At 47.4% G+C, this 21,722-nt stretch overlaps 1 protein-coding gene and 6 non-coding genes across 7 annotated transcripts; 6 read left to right on the top strand and 1 right to left on the bottom strand.

The window, feature by feature from the left end:
* Positions 1-2,659: 2,659 nt before the first annotated feature.
* On the top strand, positions 2,660-5,706 carry LOC132598128 (POM121-like protein 2). Its single transcript, XM_060308163.1, is given in 7 exon segments — positions 2,660-2,965; positions 2,967-3,105; positions 3,108-3,187; positions 3,189-3,530; positions 3,532-4,060; positions 4,063-4,897; positions 4,899-5,706. Coding segments are annotated over 7 exon segments (3,039 nt in total).
* A 3,577-nt stretch (positions 5,707-9,283) lies between these two features.
* On the top strand, positions 9,284-9,357 carry TRNAI-AAU (transfer RNA isoleucine (anticodon AAU)). The gene has a single exon. It is a non-coding gene; the product is annotated as a tRNA-Ile (tRNA).
* A 3,142-nt stretch (positions 9,358-12,499) lies between these two features.
* Positions 12,500-12,573, top strand: TRNAT-AGU (transfer RNA threonine (anticodon AGU)). Its single transcript has one exon. It is a non-coding gene; the product is annotated as a tRNA-Thr (tRNA).
* Positions 12,574-14,822: 2,249 nt separating this feature from the next.
* TRNAV-UAC (transfer RNA valine (anticodon UAC)) lies at positions 14,823-14,895 on the top strand. The gene has a single exon. It is a non-coding gene; the product is annotated as a tRNA-Val (tRNA).
* A 3,240-nt stretch (positions 14,896-18,135) lies between these two features.
* Positions 18,136-18,208, top strand: TRNAR-ACG (transfer RNA arginine (anticodon ACG)). The gene has a single exon. It is a non-coding gene; the product is annotated as a tRNA-Arg (tRNA).
* A 700-nt stretch (positions 18,209-18,908) lies between these two features.
* TRNAI-AAU (transfer RNA isoleucine (anticodon AAU)) lies at positions 18,909-18,982 on the bottom strand. Its single transcript has one exon. It is a non-coding gene; the product is annotated as a tRNA-Ile (tRNA).
* Positions 18,983-19,509: 527 nt separating this feature from the next.
* On the top strand, positions 19,510-19,583 carry TRNAI-AAU (transfer RNA isoleucine (anticodon AAU)). Its single transcript has one exon. It is a non-coding gene; the product is annotated as a tRNA-Ile (tRNA).
* The last annotated feature ends 2,139 nt before the right edge of the window (positions 19,584-21,722 follow it).

Genomic DNA, 21,722 nt, shown 5'->3' with positions numbered 1-21,722 from the left:
ACTATCCAAAAGCTTCCAGTACTAAAGAGAAAAGATTTACAACCTTCCAGACGGGCCCGTTCTAACGTCATCGCAGAGGCAGCCGCAAATGAGAGCTGTGTTCAGGAACTTCCCAAAGGTTCTGCTCTCTAATATAAGCCTCAGGAAAAGGAAGGTCCTATCTTACTTTAAAATGTATTTGTTTGTTTAGTCCAAACGTCCCCAAACGAGATACAGTCGAAATTGTGACCCCCGTGTAATAATTTGAGAAACAAACTGGGTGAACTCTATTTCAGGCGCACCGTACTGAAAATCTTGCGCCCTTGCGAGCAAGCAAAATGCCTCTCTTTTATTCAAAGTGTCATCTATAAGATTTTTCGACAGGTAACAGAGGAGACGATTAACACGTTTCCTTTCCGGTGGCAGCAGAGTTGGCTCCACGACTTCCGATCTTCTCCCCGAGAAGGGTCCACCCAGAGTTTTGCTCCGCGGGCTCTTCCTCCGCTCTGAGAGGCTAGCGGCTCGAGGGAGTGGGAGGGGTGCTGGGGAGGGGGTTCAATGACGAGCTTTGGGCACTCTTGGGCAGGTTGGAAAATTGCAGACCCGAAGGTGATGACCCGAGGTCATCTGGTTGCGGAAGAGCTGATCTACGTGCCTCGAGAGAGAGGGGCGACAGAAAGAAAGGAAATCAGAAAGAAAGGAAATCGAAAAAAATGTTCAGCGCAGAAACGGTGACATAATCATTGAAGGGAATAACAGTGGCTTCTGTCAGGGGCTAAGCAGAGTGGCGAAGCGGTAGCGTGCGGGGCCCATAGCCCAGATGGCCAGTGAGTCGAAACCACCCTCTGCTAGGGAGCTTTTGCATCCCTTGCTATTAAAACTTTACTCCAACTCGGCTACAAGCACGCACAAACACCGAATCAATTCCTACCTCTTCCATGTTCAACCAGTTAACATTCACGAGTTTGAGAATCCTCTAGTTTGGCTTCTTGCTTCCCACCTTATTTTGAAATCCCACCATTCTCTCACTAGGCAATTCCAAAACCCTTCTAGCTATCTGAAGTGACACACTGCCCCGAATTGTAAAATTCCTTCCATCCCTGGTGTCCAGTAGAGGAGCAATGGCAATATTCCTTCAGCGGAGGCGGTCTTATATCAATATATTGTACGCGACCTCTTGGAGAAAGAGGTGATAAATTCCATATTTACTTCTGTTACAACTTCCAGTAAAGGCCCTTTCAACTTTGTTATCTACTTACGATGTTTTCATTGATTGCATTCTATTAGTAAATGCAAATATAAGTGAAACCAAAAGAATTAATTATAACAGATTTGTGGTTCTGTCACATCTCAAAATTTCAGATTTCAGTGTTTATACCCATATTTGGCGCAGACTAGTATAGTAGGACGATCGAATAAAGACTTTAAGCGTAAGCATACATTATATTGGCGTAAAATTCTGTGGAAATACAAATTCAAGGAGAAAGATCGATGAAGTGGGAGATGTCTGGACCCATTTTTGGACAGTGTGGGTTTTGAATGGAACTCGTTCTCCGAGTTCCTGAACTTAACAACCTTAAAATGACGTTTCTTGAAAGAATCGTATTCAATCCGTGCCATTTTTATTGTTATTGGAAGGAATGGTGTTACAAATCTTAAAACGTTATTCGTTTTTCAATTTCTCAGAATGTTAGTGCCCTAGTTCACTCAGGCTAAGCCTGAATATTCAGCCGCAAATTAAATCTCCCACTTCTTTGCTCCCCTGCTGGAGCTCCGACCCCACCGGGCTGTGTGAGGATCGCGATTGGAGAGGGTGGCCGGGGCGGGGGGGCGTGGCTGAGCGAGGGACAAAGCCGGGTTCCTGCGGAGGCGCTCAGGCTCTTGGTCGGTAGACAAGAAATCCCTTTGGCCCCCTCCGGAGCCTCGCGAGCCCGCCAGAGTGCCATCGTACCCGCATACTCAAAGTGCGAACAATCGAGGGCGACACACATTCAGCCTCGGGGAGGCGGATGGAAAAGGAAGGAAGGAAAAGGCAAAGGCAAAGGAAAGGAAGAAGGACGGGAATCCCCAAGCAGCAAATCCGGCCTCCGTTATTCCCCGCTGCTGGCGCCACGAACGCCGTCTGGGCTGCCCAGGTCCACGCGCCCGGGTCTCCGGTCCCGCGCTCCCGTCAGCGCCCCGCCCCTCGCCCCCAACCTCCACCCACTCACCCTGAGGGGCTCGGACTGCCCTCCCCACTCCGACTCCGGGGGCGGGCGGGCGGCCTCGGTGCCGGGGCCGGGAGCCGGAGTCTGGAGACCCAGCGCCTGCTCGACTCTAGCTCTGGGACTCTAGCTCAGGGACTCCGGCCGCGCGCGTCCTCTCCAATCCCTCTCCTCGTGCCGCGCGCTGCAACCCGGAGAGGAGAGGAGAGAGGCCAGAGCGGCCAGCTTAGGCCTCAAACTAGCAGAGCAGGCTACGGAGACGGCTGAGGTTCCGCGTGTCCTCTGTTTCCACCGGCCGCTCACTTTCGGATGCAGGACCTGGAGGGTGAGGAGCGCCCCGAGACCCTTTCACTTTCCTCGCGCAGGGATCCCAACCGACACCGGAACACTTCGACTGCGGCTGAGTCACTAGGCGTCAGAAACCTCGAGAGCCCAAACCCGAAGTCAAAGTCACCGACCCCGCCTCACTGCTCCACATGGGCACTTACGTGGGCAAGCTGGGACTCTGGCCGTCATCCCCAGCAGGGGGGCGCACAGACTTGTCGGAGAGACCCTTGAACCGCCGGCCAGCTCAGCCCCTTCATCAGGTCCCCCGGGTTCAGCACGTCCATCGTGCCCACCCTGCCCCTCGGCACAGACCTGCGAGGAGCCTGCCGAACTGGGATCCTACCAGTCCCAACGCGTGCGTGGTCAATGAGGCTTGGAGGCCCTTTCCCATGAACAGGTCCCGGAATTCCATCATGGGGCCTCTTCCCTCAGACTGGTGGGAAAGTTACTTCAAGGGGGAGTATCTGGTCTCTTCGGCACCCCAGGGCAACAAGGAGCCCGGTGACCAGGAGGCTCGCTCCTCGTGAGCGGACAGCGCCCCCCTCCACTGCCCCAGCAGAGGTAACGAACTCTGCAGGGGTCTCACCTTCTGAGAAGCCCCAGACCCATGTGCGAAGGAGACAGTGCTGAGGGCCCTCAGAGAGTGCAAGAAGGGGAAAGTGAGATGGGAAGAACCACTTGTTCTATGAGAGCTTGGACAGTAAGAGGATTCCAGAGACCAGACCATCTGCGTTTAAGCCTCTGATGAAAAATGGAGTCCTCACTTCTTTTGTGCCGAGGCCTGGGCCTCTGAAGAGAAGCCTCGACTGCTGGGGCTCAGATCACAGCTTGAATAACAGGCCCAGCTGCTCCTCCATGGACTCCTTGGCCAGCACACACACAGGTGGCCCCCTTAGCTCCCAAAGAAATGCTATTACAAGCTCTTACAGCTCTTCTAGAGATTTCTCTGAGCCTTGGAAGAGTATTCCCAGTACATAACTCCAGGTACCAGAGTGGCCAATGAAAAGGAAAGAACATTGGTCATCCGTCTCACTCTCCAGTCCCAGTGGTATCAGATGAGTCCCCAGAAACATCTGGCAGCTCTGGGCAACAAAATCAGGTTCCCCTGCTTCCGTCAAGCCCGGGGAGCCAGTTGTCCCTGACTCCGCCTCCTCAGCTGGGTTATGCAGTCCCCAAAGACCTGGCCTTAGGGAAGAAAGCTGGACTCCAATGGAGCAACAAAGCCAGAGAAGATACGACTGAGGTCACCACAGACTTTGTCCCTGACACTTGGTCTGCTATTCAGCCTCCCCTGTCCCAGGGCACTGATCCTCAGCTGGAAAGCTTACATAAAATGCAGGAGTCTCCAAGTCCACTGGCCTTCCCACAACCTACCGGAGAGGCAATCAGTGTGGCCCACTCGCCTCTGAAGACAGCGAGCCTGCTGGCCTCACATGGGTGCTCCCAGTCAGAGCCCCTTTCAGGCACCTCTTCAGACTCAAAACCCACCACTACTTTCATCCTCCTGACCCTTGTTTCCCCCACAGCACCAGTCACTGAGACCACATGGCCACTTCAGCCTCTCAGGCTGCCGTACCCCGAGGCTCACCTGCCATTAACCCTGCAGCATCCGCTATGCAAAGTACTGTGTTTGGATTGATGAGCAGCCCAGCCCCCCATCTTCCTGCATCTGCACCTCCTGTTGCAACTTCTGCTGACCGCATGTCAAAACCCATCTTGGGGCTCCCAGCCAATAGTGAGATCAGAGTCTCCTCATATTCCAGAATTTCAAGCACAGCTGCAGCATCTTCACCTCCGGGTATCTCAACTCCCACCTTCAAGCCTATCTTTGGCAGCATAAGACCACTTAAAACTATGCCCGTGAGAGCTCCTTTCTCTTTCAAGCAGACCTCTCCTCCACCTACTCCTGCTTCTACCCGTCTCTTCCATGGCCTGGTCAAGGCTACCTCTGTAGTCATGTCCACCACCCCAGCCAGCACATCCAAAGGCTCCTTTAAGCCGCCTTTGGAATTTGGTGTAGTGAATGTTACCAGTACCATGGGCCGCACTTGCTCCATCCCTTCCACTTGCCCCCCTTTTCCTCTCGGGGCTGCCTGTGCTTTCAGGGCCAGCTTCTCCCCAGATGCAGACTTCACTTTCCCACTGAGCCAGCGTCCAACCATTCCTACTGTGCACACAGTCACCGTCTTTAGCCAGGTTCTTCCCAGTGCTGTCCAGATATCCCCTACCAGGAGCACTGCCGATTTTAGCGCTGTGGGTGACCCTCCGGCAGCTTCAGCCCTAGTAACCACCAGCCAGCCTGCATTATCATCCAGGAGCTCCAGTTTGACGTCAGCATTCACAATTCCCTTGGAGTCAAGCTCAAGGCCACCTTCCCCACTAACCCTGCTCCCAACCTGCATTTGGGGCTGCATATGTGCAGAAGCAAGAAGCCCCCCAACCAGCGCTTGGCCCAAGCTTCTGTAGCTCTCCCATTTTCGGAAGCTCAACAGTGGCCTCCTCAACCCCAACACAGACCCCAGCCCAGCCATCCTTCAGCGGTACCACGCAGTCAGCCTCTGGGGGTTTGGCACCACCAGCCTCCACCTTTCACATCCCTGCCAGCTTCCGGCCGGCCTTTGACAGCACTCCAGTAGGTTCCCTTTGGTCTAATACGAATGGTTTGGGAGTTGTCACCCCAAGCCACCGGACTGGGGCTTGTGGCTCAGTGTTTGGCAGCACAGCCCCACGACCATTTGACTTTGGGGGATTAGTGAGCCCTGTGGACTGTGAGGAGACTGAACTCAGCGTCACTGCCCCAGACGCGAGCTCCAGCTCCGGAGCACTCAGCCCTGGAGCAGTGCCGAGTGGGAGCACTAACACCATCACACCCTTGGGGAAAGGCTGGGGCCCAGGCAGCCAGGGCCGGACCAGCCAGGGCACACCTTTGGCCCTGGGGAAGGCCAGCATTTCTGCAAGAGAAACTATGTTTGGGGACACATCCATGGCCTCCTTTGCTCAGAGCACCCCTGTCATTGGATCAGTTAAGGCAGGCAGCAGCCTTGGCTTTGGGATGCCCTCTCCACTGCCCCAGGGCTCTGTTGGGAGAAGATCTTTCAGACCGTCAGCCCCTTTGTTTCCCACTGGTGCAAAATCAAAAACCCCAAAGACTGGGGAGCAAGGGCATTCCCGAAGGCATCATGCCCACAAGAAATAACTTGTGTTCTTTGCCATTCGTACTCTGATTTGGACCTCAGCATAGTAAAGTGCCTCAATCACTTCTGATTCTCTACAGCAAAAATACCTCAGATCTAAGGTGAGAGGTTTGCACATTCACCTTGTGGTCCTAATCTACATTCTAGAGGAAAATGAAGGGCTAAAGTATCTAGTGGTGATAGCAGGATGAAACTGAGTGGAACCAAATCTTTGGAATTGAACGGAGCCTTGCCTTCCGCTCCCTACCCACTCCTTTCTGTGTCAAGGGTGAGCTCAGTCAGGACACCGCCTCGTGCTTTTTTCTCTGGGAACAGACGTGCCAGGGAGGCAAAGAGTACAACCCATATTCTCTTGCATCTTTGGGAGGAGGATTAGATTCTCTCTAAATCTTAGCCTGCTTTTATTTGGCTCAAAGAAGTGGTTCCTTTATCTGGTCCCCTAGGGAGGCCGATTCCTCATTTCTTGCTATTTTGCTCCTCAGTTGGCTCCTGGAGAAGATATTTTTTAGCTTAATTTATATATTTTGGAGAAGCTTTTAATGCAATTTGACCGTGAAGCCAACTTTTCCTTGAGGATCAATGGTCTACCCATGAGAGCATCCATAGGAGGGCCAGGGGAGGAAGAACACAGAGTGGTGCAACCTTGCTTCTTTTCTTTACACCATAGGTCATAATTCCTCCATAATTACGAGTGAGAAATGCTCAAGGAGGGAACCAAAGCTTCTACTTTTCTTTTAATTTGTACCTTATAAAATCACCCTCTACCTCACATCTCTCCCAGATAGGGTGGGTAGGGCAGGAAGACTCTTGGGCCTGAGAACAAAGGGAGAAAGGGGGGAAGAGCAGATACCTAAGCTGACCTCTGTACTGTAACCAATGGGAGGTCTATGAGTAGCTACGACATATTCCATCCTGATGGAAAAAAAGAAAAGGCAAGAATGACTCCCTGAATGCATCTATCTCCTGTTTTATGGATACCTTGGAAGAGACCTAACTGGAAAAATAAGCAATCTTAAGTTGGTTGATAAAATAAAAATAAATTGTTGAAATGAGTTTATGATACAGGAATTGCTATAAAACTCATATCTATTCAGAGGCAGAAGGATATTAAGAAACTTGCCCAAGCTCAACCAGTTAGTAAAGGTTAGATTTGGGATTTCAACCCTATTGGCTCCAAAGTGTGTGTTCGCTTCTCCCTCACTACAGCAAATCACCAAAGTCAGAACTCTAACCCAGGTATATAGGACTCTAAATATCCATGCTGTTTCTACTTTGAAAGGCATTCCACAACCCAAGATTGCCTTCTTACAGAGGGGGGCAAGAGGAAAAGTATTAGACAATTTCTACAGCTCTTTACATGATAATTTAACATTTATACAGTGATGACTGTATACCTTGTATCGTGCTTTGCACCAGCCATTCAGAGGTGAAGGAAAACTTCTGCTTTGAAGATTACAATTTAGTGGGGAGACTGGTAAGTAAGCCAGTGATTCCATAACAAGCTTGGAAGCAGGGCAGAAGGTCATCTTATCTAAGTCTTGAAACTTGAATTCTGTCTTACGGTGTGTGTTCTCCAGTTCTAGCAACTGGAGAAGGGTATTTCAGGCCAAAGACAAAACACGTGCACAGGAGGGTCTGGAAGACAGAACGCATCTATCTGGGTAACTTTCAAGGAGTCAGACATGGTTTGGGAGAAGAAGGGGCAGATCATGGGTATGCTTGTAAACCATATCGTGCAGTGTGCACAGGGTTCCAAATACAATGGAGAGTCATGGAAAGATTTTAAGTAGGAAAGAGACAAGCTTGGGTTTAGATTGCTCTAGCTGTCATGTGAGGGAGGAGTCAAACGGGGACAGGCTGGAGGCTTGGAAATGTGTGGGAGGCTGCGGAGACACCAACAAAGATGAAAGATACAATACATTCAAGCTAGGTAATTAATTACCTGGTTAACAGGGATTGTTAACCAGGTAGTTAACAGTGGGCGTGGGGAGGCAGTAGAGAGAGGAGGGATTAAGAAGCAGGACTTGGTGACAGATTGCACTGTGTGGGCGGAGGAGATGGGCAGAATAAGGGTAAGGGGGAGTTGGAGAAGACCGACCCTTAGCCATTTGACTTGGAGGATGGAAAATGTAATTTTGGCAGAATACATGGAATGTTTACAGACTTGAGTGTGAAATGACTATGGAATATGAAGGAAATATTTGTCATATTCAATCATTCATTCACTCAAAAATACTGGCCGTCTGATACTGGTTACTAGGCACTCTTCTAATATTTGGGATGTTCTCAGTGACATAAAATTCCTATTCTTCTGGAGTTTATGTTCTAGTAGGGGGCGTGATTAAAAAATAAACAATAAACATAATAGGAAATAACTCCCACGTGAAAGAGATTGCAAACGGCATGGCAAAAATATAGAGCAGGGTAGGTGGGTTAAGATGGCGCTACAGTTTCATCTGAGCTCTTATGAGAGGTTGACATCTGAGCAAAGACTTGAATTCACTGACAGACTCAGCCATGCCAGAGTATGAGGGAAGAGGATTCCAGGCAAAGAGAAAACCTGGTGGAAGTCCCCAGGAGTGAGATGTGGAACAAGCAGAGGCTTTGGGACAAATAAATGACATGACTTGACTCACTGTTAGGATTGTTCTGGCTGCTGGCTGAGCTGGGACGGTAGAGGAGTGAAAGCGGGGAGACTGGGAGGAGGGTTCTGCGGGAATCCAGGTGGGATTCAATGGTGGCCCAGACGAGGACGCTTACAATGCAAGTGGTGAGAAGTGGTCAGATGTATATATATATTTAACCGATTTGCTCTTAAAGGGGTTGTGAGGTGTGAGATGAAGAGAGGAATCTGGGATAAAGCAAAGGTTTTTGGTTAGAGCAAATGAATGTATGGAGTGACTGGTGAGGGCTAGGGAAAGATTGGAGCGTTGTCAATGTACCTTAGAATATCGACATCTTGGGAAAAGGTGAGATCCCTTACGGGGAGGGTATAGAATATGAAAAAGAGGGCTAAATTCGTCGCTTTAGAACGGCAGGAAGTTAATGAACTTTTCAAGTGCAGTTGGTACAAGTAGCTAAACTCTTCAAAAAAAATTTTTAAAAACTGCTTCATCTCATACAATTAAAAAAATGAATTCCAGATGGATTAAGGACTCTGATAGTATGAAATAAAATTATTTTAAAATAATTTATTTTTATAAATTATTTTAAATAGGTAGGAGGAAGGAAGCCTCCCTGGGTGAATCTGATCTTTTGGGGGGCTCAGAGTCGTCAGTTGGAGAGAGGTCCCCAAGAAGTAGAGTTCAATCAGGTGAAATGTTTTGTTCCCTTTTTCTTTTTCCAAACTCCGAGATGAGGCAGAGTGAAATAGGAAGAATGTGGAGATTTAAAAAATTAACGTCACTTTTCGGTTGTTTCAGTTCTTTGTGTTCCCTTTCCTTCTCCTCCCTCCCCGCCTCCCCCCACCCCATCCCTCCGGACCCCCGGACCCCCGGACAGCCGCCCCGAGAATTTGAAGAAACCATTTTGTTTCCCTTTTATTGAATTGCCTAGAGAGGAACAAGCTACCAGTTTGCTGGCCGGTTAGCTCAGTTGGTTAGAGCGTGGTGCTAATAACGGCAAGATCGTGGGTTCGATCCCTGTACAGGCCAACTTGTACGACGACGCTTACCTCTTACACTTCTACACCGATGAGAGTTCTTCCAGTCTCAGGTCCACTGCGATGTCACAATTAATGTCAGGGAGACAGACAAACCGCTGAGAACTTAAAAAAATTTAAACACACATCTTTGATTTACCCCAAGGTTGAAGTCCTCCTTTGAATCCCATCTACAGGGTGAAAGGATAGTAGTGAGTGACTAGCAAGGGAAATAGAGCCGCTTTGGGCATATTAGTTTTCCACTGGGTAACTGATTCTTGCAAAGAAACTGCCCCTACTGGATTATTTTCGTCCTAAAATAAACTGGGAAACCATCCACACTTTCTACACTTCCACACTCGGGTCTTAACTAGTTCAGCGAAAGGTGAAACAAGATTTTTTTTATATGATGTGTGAAAAAATTATTTATTAATATCAACACAGTAGGAAAGAAACAGCTTTGCCAATTGTCTCTTTATAACAGGGAAAGAGCTCCCAATGACCAAAGCTGGAACAGTTTGAACAACAGATGGTGTGGTTTTGGATTATAATCCAAAGTATAAAATACATATTCATGAGTCCATACTGATATAAATCAATCAATGAATACAAGAGAAGGGAAACATTTTCCTTACAGAAGCATTCCAACTAATATAAGTAAATACTCCCCCCACCCCCCCAGGAGATGAAGCTTAATGCCCTCCCTTCCGGAATATGGGCCATACTGAGTGACTAACTTCTAAATAGTAGAGTAGGAAGTAGGAAAAAATAGGAACTTCACAAGGGAGAAAAATGGCAAACACTACCTTAAAAATGATCAAGGTTGGCATCACCAATGGTAAGCTCTGCTCCTATCATGTAACATCCGATATGATGCGATGGGACAAGTACTTTATCTTTGTGGTCTCCCACAAAAACCTATAACCCCAAACCAATCATGCAAAAAACATCAGACAAACCCAGATTGGAAAACAGTCAAGTATGCTACAGAAATACTTCATCAACACTGAGAAACTGTCACAGACTAGAGGAGGCTGAATACAATGTAGGATCCTGGAAACAAAAGGGACATTAGTGTAAAACCTGGTGTGATATAGTCAAAGTCAGGAGTTTAGTAAAGTACCCACATTGGCTTCTTAGTTTAAACAAAGGTACCATGATAGTGGAAGAAGCTAATATTAAGGGAAACTAGGTAACGAGTATAAGGCAATTCTCTGTATTGTCTTTGCAACTTTTCTAAAATTATTCCAAAATAAAAATTTAATTTAAAAATTACAATAAGAAACATGTCTCTTTGCCACCACTGAAATCAGTGTTGAGGCAAACGCCTGGTTGACAGTAGTTCCATGACAGGTAGTTGTTCAAGGCTGAAGGAATGTGATATTGATGTCTTATTTTGGTGAGGGACATGGCAGAGATATTTATATGGTTATCTGTGCTAGATGACGTATACTTGTCCTGCCAAATACTCTCCTAGAGTCCCATTCGCACACTGAAATGCAAACCAGACCAATGAGATTTGTCTTTAGCGTGTAAAAGACATCTGAAATGGAGCCATCTGGTTTATGTTGAACTTGAAGTTCGGTGGGTTTCTCTCACAAAGTTTCACCTCACACCCAAAGGGTTTTCTTTCCTATCTTGGGCCTAAAATATTTCCATTTGGACCAATAAACAACTGAACCACTTCTCTTTGTTACATCCTGCCCCACAAAACTGGTGTGTTATCTATCACACCAAGGTCCCATTATAGAATCCAAGTTTTTCAGAAAGAACAGTGGCCAGTTCAATGTTCTTTGGTGGGTTCTTCACAGAGCTCAGACTTCTCCCAGGTAGTATTAATCACGCCCTCTTTTTTGTTCTTAAAGACTTCAGAGATTACTTTAATGCTGGGTGGATTTGTGTGTGTGTGTCTGTGTGTGTGTGTCTGTATGTGTGTGTGTGTGTTTTAAGTTTTAGGCATCTCTGATGTGCATAAATGCAGGTGGTTCCTAACTTAACTTAGTCTTCCCATTAATACACATAATACCTGATACTTAAAATACAATAGGAGAGGTGTATTGCATTGGGCAGAAAATTTTAAACCTTACAGATTTGATTACAACGAAAGAGTTCTTCAAATAGAAATGAGTGGAAAGTGTGACCTACCTTTACAGAAGTACTCGAGCTGTTGAAATAAACAACAAAAGGAAACAAATTGCCTGCTATTGCAAGAGATACAGGCAGTGTCCTTACACTGTTCTCTATCAGCTCAGGAAGCAATGCTGTGTACCTGGCCTAGATATAACACGCCTGTAGAAGTCTTATAGATTGAGGCTAGTCATAACCCACACCATCTGCCAGCACTCCCCGAAGAATTTGAGTAAATGAAAACAGGAGATAGAGATTTTACATTATTTTCCCAAGGTCCCAAATATAATGACAGGTTTGGGACAAAGAACCAATGGAGCCTGACATCACAGTTTGTGCTCTTAAGCATCATTCCATACTGCCTCTCATTCTCATAGGGGAGGACAACTCTCTGATATTTATGCATTGATTGTTGATTTCAGGAACTAGGACCAGTTAAGAACTTTATGACATTTTTAAGTAAGACATGTCTACCTAAGTTTTATATTGTCTATATCTCTGTGTCAAACATCGTTCTTAACATGTATACATTTGCTGAATTCTTACCTTCTTTTTTCCTTTTGCATGCCTTTACCTGCCACATAGCTCCAAAATCAAGATTGGGAAGCACGTTTCTCTTTTGTAAGATATTGCTTTTTCACAGTAAGAGTAGCAAATGGTGTGGTGAAGTCCTTCAAAGTGCTCCAGTTCATGTTATGTTTCAAGGCCGATAAGCACCATCATTTCCCAATTGCAGATTTGAAACTGAGAAATATCTCCTATAACGAAGTTGTAAAAGCTCCTAGAAGTGAAATGGTTTGGCTGCCTATTTTAAGGGTCCAGAGGCTCAGAAAGTTTTTCTTGTCTTGGCACAGCATGTAAACTTCTGTGCATATTTCAGGCGAGAGAAAGTAAAAGAACTTGATAGAAATTCTGAGAAGTAGTCCTGAGACTCTATCATTAATCAAAAATTCTTGAGAAATGCATTGGTGAAACAGGAAAGTGACATCTCCTTCAAAAACTGTAAGAATGAGTTTTGTGTCATAGTTGGCTCCGTGGCTTAGTTGGTGAAAGCGCCTGTCTAGTAAACAGGAGATCCTGGGTTCGAATCCCAGTGGGGCCTAAGGAGGAAGTGTTTTAAACATGGCAAACAAAAATTGGAATTAACTGCAGTTGACATGCCTTCAAGTCCTAGGAGGAGATAGGAACAGCATTAGTCCCCTTGCTTAAAAAATAAATATAATATCAACAACTCTCCCAAGAACGTTACTTGCCCAGAAATCATGAGATGGAAATTAGAATTGCCTAGAGTGCTTCTTTTTCTTTCCTTTACCTTTTAGATCAGGTGTCAGACATTGCCAGTTCGGTTTTGTGTGATCTCTTCAATTATTTTTGCCTCCTAGAACTTTTAACACAACGGAGACATTTGTTCTTCTTGATTGATTCATTGAATGGTCAACCTCTCCCCTCAGATCTCCCCAATTTTGCGCCAGATAGCTTTTTGGCACATTGAATAGCGCCTTAGAGCCATGCTTCTCAAAATTTTGTGAGCATATGAATGACCTGGTATGGTCCATTACAATGAGGGTTTTAGATGACTACATCTGCAACAGGGCCTGAAAGTCACCACTTCTACAGTCTCCCAGATGAGTGACGTCTACACTACTGTTACGTGGACCATACAGTGTGGGGCAAGGCTAATGAATAAGTGATCTAGTTTCGATGGGTGTGCTTTCAAGTTCTGCACTTTCATATGTTTACAGCTATTTTCCACACCCATTACTTAGTCTGGAGTTGTTTTTACCCATTTGCCTTTAGTCAAACTAATCCAAAACCAATAAAAGAACAAGGGAAAAGTTCTAATATAAATTAGAGTAGTGTAAATCAAGTAGTGTTATAACCGTTTCCTCTTTTATTTTTAGTTTATTTTTACTGGAGTATAGCTCCTTTACAATGTTGTGTCTGTTTCCGCTGTACAGCAAAGTGAATCAGTTATACGTACACATATATCCCCTCTTTTTTTTAGATTTCCTTCCCGTTTAGGTCACCACAAGCATTGAGTAGAGTTCCCTGTGCTATGTGGTAGATTCTCATTAGTTATCTCATTTACACATAGCCGTGTATATATGTCAATCCCAATCTCCCAATTCATCTCACTCCCCCTTCTCCCCTTGGTTTCCATAACTTTGTTCCCTACATCTTTGTCTCTATTTCTGCCTTGCAAATAAGTTCATCTGTACCAGAAAATGAATGACCATTTATCTCTGTGGTTTCATTTGGCAATTTTAAAAATAATTAACTGATTTTGTGCAATCTTATTATAATACTCAGTGCATGTGCCCTTTGCTACCTCAGGCTTGCATACTTTTTCAGGACATCTGGTAGGGTCAGGATTGGCCACGTTGGGGGCCACTCATTGACTGCTTTACAGTAAACTTCTAATCAAAGTACTGGAAAATAATAAATCATCATTTATGCTGCCAACTCGATATCAGGGAAAAAACGGACTCCAATCTTGCTAGCTGGGAAATACTGTCTCTCTTCTCTGTTTCTTGCAACCTTGGGACCAATCCAAGTTTGAGTTGCTGAGAGCAGGAGTTTTCAGCTTGGCTCTTGGTCAGACGTGCTGATGCAGAGCTGTCCTATGACGAAATTCTCACAGAGAATTCGAGGAAAGACCATGGTTTTGCTGCTGAGCACCTCCCTGATCCTTGAGGTAAAAGCTGGGAGGTGGACAAATACAGTGACGAAGGTCAGGTGAAGTGAGGAGAAAAATAAAGTATAGTCTAGTACGTCAGCTGTTGCACAGATTGACGTCGCTCAGAGCACAGGCGTTCCAGGCCAGTGTGAGTGACACTGGATAAGAAGTTGACTGACGACTCCCACCTCAACCTACTCGGCACAGAGTCCGGTCCCATGAATTCCCAAACACTACTCCTTTTGTCACTCCCTCCTGGGGCACAGCCCACCCCGCCCCTGCTCAGCAGTCTCCTCCGGACAAGCATGCCCTCTCGGAAGTTTGGGGGTCTTCAGGGCTCTGTGTGTTACGTCCTGGGTCCTACCGATGAGCAAGAGAGCTGGAAATGAAAGTCACAGGGTACTGTCGGGTAGTTCCTTGTAATCACATGCCCTAGGAGCCTGAGGTTACCCTGCCTGATGTTGGGGAAGGAATTTGGACTCTGCTTTTGAGTTACGTTTGGTTATGAGTCGTAGAGTTCCTATATTCTTATTTTAACACGTTTTTAAAAAGGAGGGTAAGCAAAGTGAGTGAGTGATAATATACTAAAAGAGAAATACTCAAAATTATTAGACTTGGGGAGCACCAAGGAAATGCCATTTTATTGGACTTGTAAAAGGCAACGTGCGTGTGACGTTTCCGTGGTGCAGCGGTCAGCACGTTCGCCTTACACGCGAAAGGTCCCCGGTTCGAAACCGGGCGGAAACAGTACCCTTCTCAGGCTTTTGCCACTTTACCCACAAGTACAACTACTTCCTTACTACTTGCTGCCCTCTCTAAGGTGCCCGACCTCAAAACAAAGGGTTTCCAACCTATCCTCACAACAGCAGTGCTCAGAACTACATCTTGTTAAAGTACTTACTGCATTTTAACATTTCTGTAGGTTCCTCGGACTCCAACGTCTTTTACATTGTGTGAATTATGAGTATGTCCTTCCGGTCTGTGCCTAGTGTTTTTCTCTCCGAATGGACTTTTGAGGAAAAACGTGCTCAGTTTTTGTTGTTTGGTTTTGCGGGGTGGGGGTGGGGGTGGGGGTGGGTACAGTGTAGCAATCTTTCTTGTATGCTTAGTGCTTATTATGTCCTGTCTAACATATAGTTGCTCATCTCAAAGGCATGGAGTATTCTGCTAAATTTTCTTCAACAGACTTTACTGTTTTCACTTTCACTGTAGAGGCAAATGATTTGAAATGCAAGCAAATGGCCAGGAAGCAGCTGAGGTACACTTACCGCAATTAGAAATGAATAAGTGAATAAATGCCATCAGACAAACAAGGATGTAAATCAAACAAACGAAAACCAAAAGGTGATGTTTCCAGATGTCTTCCATCTCTGGCATTTTCTTTTTTTCCTTGCCAGAAATATTTTCAAAAACCTTCAATATAAAATTTGTGTGTGGAGAAGGTGGAAAGCAATGGAGGAGGGGGTGGAGGAAATGAATCAGAAACGTTTCCCGTCCCCAGAAAGTACACGTGGATTTTGTGTCCGGCAGAGGCCGTTGCTTAACCTCACTGTCTTTTCCTTTTTCTCCTAGTTCCCGGGGTCCGCGTTGGTACCCCCGTCAATACCCTCGGGGACTCGGTCTGCAGTCCGCCTTGATCCGGGTCTCTCTGCTCAGGTGTTTGCACAACGCGGTCAAGGCCAAGCCGCCCCTTCTCCGGAAGCCCAGGCTGCGCGCCGGGATCCGTAGGCCGACTCGCCTCAGCCACCTAGGCTTGCCTGGGAGGGGTGGCCGCTCGCTGCCACGAGTCGTCCTTTGGGCGCAGAGACCTGTCGCTTACGTGGGTTCAAAAGGCAGTTGCCTTTAGGCACAGAACAGTCCCGGCCGGGCTCGGAACGTGGTTAGGGTGGGTTTACCGGCGTGTGTGTTTAGAGACAAGTCTGTGGGACAGACGTACGCGGAATGGGGCGCGGGGGCCCTCGCAGGCAGGGTATCGAGGCCGGCAGGGGCTCCTCTCGGACACTTCAGGGGCTCGGCATCCCGCTCAACTCAAGGTGCGCGCCCGGCGGGCGGAGATGGTCCGCGTTGCTACCAGGAAGCCCGCCTCTTCCCGGAGTCAGGACCATGAACAGCGCACTCTGCATTTGCCGGGCTGTGTGAAGGATTTCTCAGAAGAGAGAAAGGACAGGGGGGAATGTTCTGATATAGTATATTGAGCTGGTGGTGTGTGTGTTTTAGGCACCGATTTTTTTTATTTACAAAACACAGGAAGTACCGCATACAGTATTTCTACTTGATGGTTATGGAAGAAATGTTCACATATTAAGGTGTGGGGAAGTCATGGCTTACATATGATTTAACTAAAACTTAACCCTGACTAGAGCAGCCTGTTTTGCGACCTATTAAACATACCTTTTACATCAGCGTTAACCATTTAAAAAACCCAAAAAAACATAAAACAAAACCATACCGTTACATCTGCTTTAACCATTTAACTTTTACCATTACCAGAAGTAAAAATGTCTGTTTTAAAGATGAAGATTAAACGCCTCCCTTCCTGGGACGCCAGTGCCAGTAGCACTTCCTCTCTACAGGGACCCTGGCTCTTGTCCCTCGTGGACTAAGGGGAGTCACATGATCTGAATGCCTGGGAGTTTTCTCAAATGTTTGGGGGAATTTTAGCTGGCTTTTGCTTAGATTAGGTCAGACTAGATCTCAGATTCTGTGAACTTTGAGAGGACAAAAGTATGACAGACAGAAAGCAGTGTTTCTAAAAGAGTTGCCTATCACCTAAACATCTGATGGCTATTTTATTATGTGGCCCTGAAGATTATGGCCTGAAATCCTCTCCCTGGCCACTCCTGTGTCTTCAGCTTCATTTCGTACCTCACTGCCCCCTCTCTCCCAACCAGCAGCCCTTTGTCCTGCCTGCCAGCAGTTCCTCTTGTTTCCCAGGGATGTGTGCACATATCATTCGTTCTACCCCAAATACTCCTCTATACCTAGTGAACATCTCCTCAGCCTTGAAACTTGACCTCTACCATTACTCCTTCCGACAAAACTTTCTAAGTAAATCTTCACATTTCTGTTAGCACTGTACACCTCTCTTTCATTGCAAAAGCCAGTTAGGTGAAAGATGGCAAGGCTGGGATGAGAACGCATTGCACTCTGGATTCCAAGTTTGGGCCGTCAAGAACATTACCATGCCGTGCCTGTCTCTCAACATCCAAGGTCCTTCTCTCGAGGCAGTTGTACATTTTGAGGCATCGCTTTTGCCCAATTTGAAAACTAAAATAAACATACAACCAAATTGTCTAAAAAGAGCATGTCTGTCTGTTTGAAATGTATGTGGTATTAAATCAGTTCCTAAATTCCCACATTCCATGTCAAATTTGATTTCTGGAATGTGTGTACCTTTACTGAAGGACTGAATTCTTGCCTCGTTTTGCCTTTACCGTTGACTTTTGCATGCTTTTATCCGATGCATGGTTTATCACAGAATTTGCCCATGATTCTCCCTCTTAGTGAGGCTTACTCTTTTAACAGTAAGAGGAAAAGATGTGATTCTTACAGCCGAACGCATTTCCAAACCAAATAGATGTGCACTATTTTTTAACGCTTAATTAAAGAGAATACAGGGCAGTCATTAGTCATCCGCGCACACATCGTCAGGGTCCAATAGAAGCACATCCGAATATATGACGCGGGTGGAAGCATGGCAGATTAACAGATTGATTGCAAAAATTTGCAAAGAGCACTCGCAGGAGAAAACTTGCTTTCAGGGAATGACATTCTTGCTATCACGTACGGAATGTTCTAAGGGTTACAATTCTTATGATTTTAAATATAGAAATTGAAAACAACGTTGTAGTATATACACTCACCGCGAATTACATGAATCTGTCGGAGGCAACGGTTTTGCGGTTATTTCCATCCTCACCCCGGAACCAGCGACTTCGGAGGTTTCATTTAATTAAATACGCGTGTTTAAGGTCTTGTTCCACGCAGGGGCCAGTGGCGCAATGGATAACGCGTCTGACTACGGATCAGAAGAGTCTAGGTTCGACTCCTGGCTGGCTCGGAATCCTTTTGACACCCAATCAACCTTGCAATTGACACGCCGACCAATTCTTCAAACTTTCTCCGATCGCAAGGACGTGCTGGGAAAAGCTCCCTCACCTTCCTTCTTGTTGCCCCACAGGGCAATCAATCCCGCCTCTTGCGCAACTCGGAAGGACCCTTCAAAGGCGATCGCAGGAACGTTCACAATCTAACCTTTTCTGGTTTCAATCTCATACCGCAAATATGGAGAAAGGTTCAGTCTCACACGGCGAATATGGAGAAAGGATCACACAGAGACACCTATACACAGATTCAAATCAAAGAGGCTTTAAGAAAAAAGAAGAGGAGGAGGAAGAACAAGAAGAAAGAAAGAAAGAATCAATGTGGATCTACGAGTGTCTTCACCAATATTAGCTTCTCAACCCCTTCCGAAGAGTGAGACGAGAGGCTTTGACTGAGGCAATGGTAAATCTAGAAAGGCCGGGCTTGTGCGGGCCGGATATTGGAGCTGGTCCTGACCACCACGCACTCCACATTCCATGCCGCAGCTTGCTTCCCAGGACCGCGACTTCCAGAAGAGCGCTGGTTAGACAGTTCCAAAATGCCGGTGTGTGTGTGACGTGTATGATTTTTTCTTTTTCTTTTTCTTTGAGTAACCTGTGCCTTCCAAGTCTCAGAGACGTGTAACCACCTTGGGTGGTAAGGAGTAAAAGCAAGCGTGGCCCGTACGGGGATCGAACCCGCGACCTTGGCGTTATTAGCACCACGCTCTAACCAACTGAGCTAACCGGCCGAGACGTGACGTACTTCTTCACTTAAAACTTTTAACCACCATTTCCCGCAGTACCTCTTCGGCCAAAGACAAACGTTTACTTTTCACGGTCCTCGGACACCTAGCTGCTCCATGTGTAACCCACCAAAGATCTGCTGTGCCCTCTACACAGAGAGCCAAACTCGGACAGCAGCCCTTTGTCCAAAAGGAAGCCTTGGGTTGCACGGCGCCGAGCCATTTACACAACAGCACATACTTCCATGGATTCCCCCGGCCGTTGGCCGCAGCTTCCTCCAAAAACGTCGGCTTCCTCTTTCACGTCCAGGAGTACGACTGAAAACCGGTGTGCCTTCTTTCCGTTTGGTTTTCTTTCAGGAGACAGCGTCTCATTCTGTTTATTTTGGGTGGAAAGCAACAACCACCACCAAATTCTCCTGAGAGAAGCTACACTTGGAACGTAACCTTTGAAAGAGGTTGGGGGGTGGGGGCGGGGAAGGAGAGAGGGCGCAAGAGGAACGAAAGAGGAGAATAAGGGCGAGGCGTTCGGGGGCCGGTTAGCTCAGTTGGTTAGAGCGTGGTGCTAATAACGCCAAGGTCGCGGGTTCGATCCCCGTACTGGCCACTCCTTCACGATCACCTCCGCAGGGAATTCCCCTGCCGTAATCCCTCAGGAAGAAACTTGCTTCTTAACCTACGCACACCTGCGAAAAGGGTAGAGTCCTCTCTATAATAACATGTTCCAAGTCCACCATCCCTCGCCGACCTTTTATCCACTCCTTACCCAACTCGGCCCTCGGCCTACTACAACTTCAGCCTTCTTCCCAGCAGGCAGTGTACTCTTTCCTCCGGGACCAGCGGCTGAGGACAGAGACACGTGCAGGGCCAGAGGACGCAAGAGTGGGAGCTCGACCTAACACGAAAAATGGGCGGGAAAAAGTGGAAAAGATTACTGGCAACCTTTGGTTACAAGCTTATTCGCTTTTCAATTCTCTTTCCAAAGTAGTTGCGCAATCAACGTCCTTTCTCAAATCCTCAAGAGATACAAAGTAAATAGGCGTTCTTTCAAAGGTCGTTCTTTCCACGTCTCTGACGACTCTTTCAGAGGAACTGACAGCCGAGATTGCCCTGTGAGGAAGGACCACGCCAGGCGGACTGGTTCAGGATACTTCCTCTTCCCTCCATGTCAGCAGCTCTTTGAACACTTTGAGCAAGAAACACAAAACACAGACTTTTCTTTTCTTTTCTTAAGGACAGGAATCGAATCTGGATTCCTTAGACAGACGTGCATCTCATATCGTTGCTTCTGACTTGAAAGGACAGTTCAGTATCATGGTAACTTCTCTGATCTTTGTGGGAAGTCCTGCCCCAGACTTGTACAGTTTCCCTACCTGCGTGCGCTGACCAGTGCTAAGCTCCACGTGGAGTGCTTTCTGGAGGTTTCTCTTCTCGCGGCTCTCTCCTTTCCGGTACTCTGTCCTGCCAGCTTTAGCTGCCTTGGTCTCCTGGACTATCCGCCCCGTCACTTCAACTCAGGGAGTTCACCAGCCTCCGCCTGGGTTCCTGTTCCAAGCACTGGGGCCTGGAAACTCTCTCAAGGCTGCAATCCCAGGTCTCACCTCATGCCCAGAAAACTCGCTCGTTCCTTTCTTTCTGTCAGGGAGCACCATCCTTCTTTGCCTGATGTTTGGTGTCTTGAAAACTCTTTCGTCTATTTTGTCAGGTTTTGCTTCTTTCAAGCAGGAGGGTGTATCTGATCCTTGAGATTTCGTCTTAACTGGAAACAGGACTTTCTGCCCTTTAGAAGACGAAGGGGGAAAGCTGAGGCCTCTTCGGTGTGTGCTGGGGGTTGCAGGCTCCGAGGGAGCAGAGGCAGGCGGGCTGCTTAGTGCAGCGGCCTGTCTCAGGGCAGTTGGCATTGCCTTCCTGGGAAACGTGGGGCCTCATGTTGCGTGTGGCAAGCAGTGTGCTCAGGTATTGCACTGGGGCTCCAGGCTGCAACTGGGCCAAACTGTCTGGAGGGCTCAGGCTACAGGCCTCAGCGCCGGTCAGGTGGTTTCCTCTGGTGTGTGAGTGTGATGTGTGTGTGTGTGTGTGTGTTGGGGGGTGAGGGGGGGGCGGGGTTTGGGCCAGGGCTGTTTGCGGGAGAGGAGGGCTCTTGTGTGAGAGCAGGGCTGAGTCCAGGAGTGCTGAGGGGCCGATGCCGCCAAAACGGGCATTCGGATCTCTGTCCGGCTGGAAGGCTGAAGGTGGGAGTTTTCTGATGAGGGGGTGGGAGCCTTGGAGGGCGTGGGATCCGGGCACTCTTTCCTTATCGCCGCCCCGCTGTCGCCCGCGGGGCATCGGAACACCTACGTGCTCCGTCAGTGCCTCACCGTGGGTGAATTCCGGTCGTCCTCTTGGTGGCCTGGAGATGACTGCCACTTAGCACAGCCTCAGAGGCTGAGATTGGATGAATCAGTGGGACCCGCCCAGCACCTGAGTCCACCGGAATGACCCCGCTCCGTCCTTCCTTCCCTTGCTGCCTCTAGTACCCTTTCTCTCTCTCTCCCCACACACACCCCCGTCTCTCCTTTCCATTAGGTTACTACTTCTCTGTGGTACCCTTTTCCCAATACTTTATTGAAGTATATTTTTAAATGAAAAGCGTTTATGTGTAGTTTGAGCTGATAAACTTTACCGATGTATCCTACTCCCATGTGACCACCACCCAGATGGAGACTGAGAACATTCCCATTAGTCCAGAAAATCGCCTTATGCCCCC

The sequence above is a fragment of the Globicephala melas genome, chromosome 11 (genome assembly GCF_963455315.2).
Source record: "Globicephala melas chromosome 11, mGloMel1.2, whole genome shotgun sequence".
In the NCBI taxonomy this organism is placed as follows: Eukaryota; Metazoa; Chordata; class Mammalia; order Artiodactyla; family Delphinidae; genus Globicephala; species Globicephala melas.
This window is presented reverse-complemented; position numbering and strand designations above follow the sequence as displayed.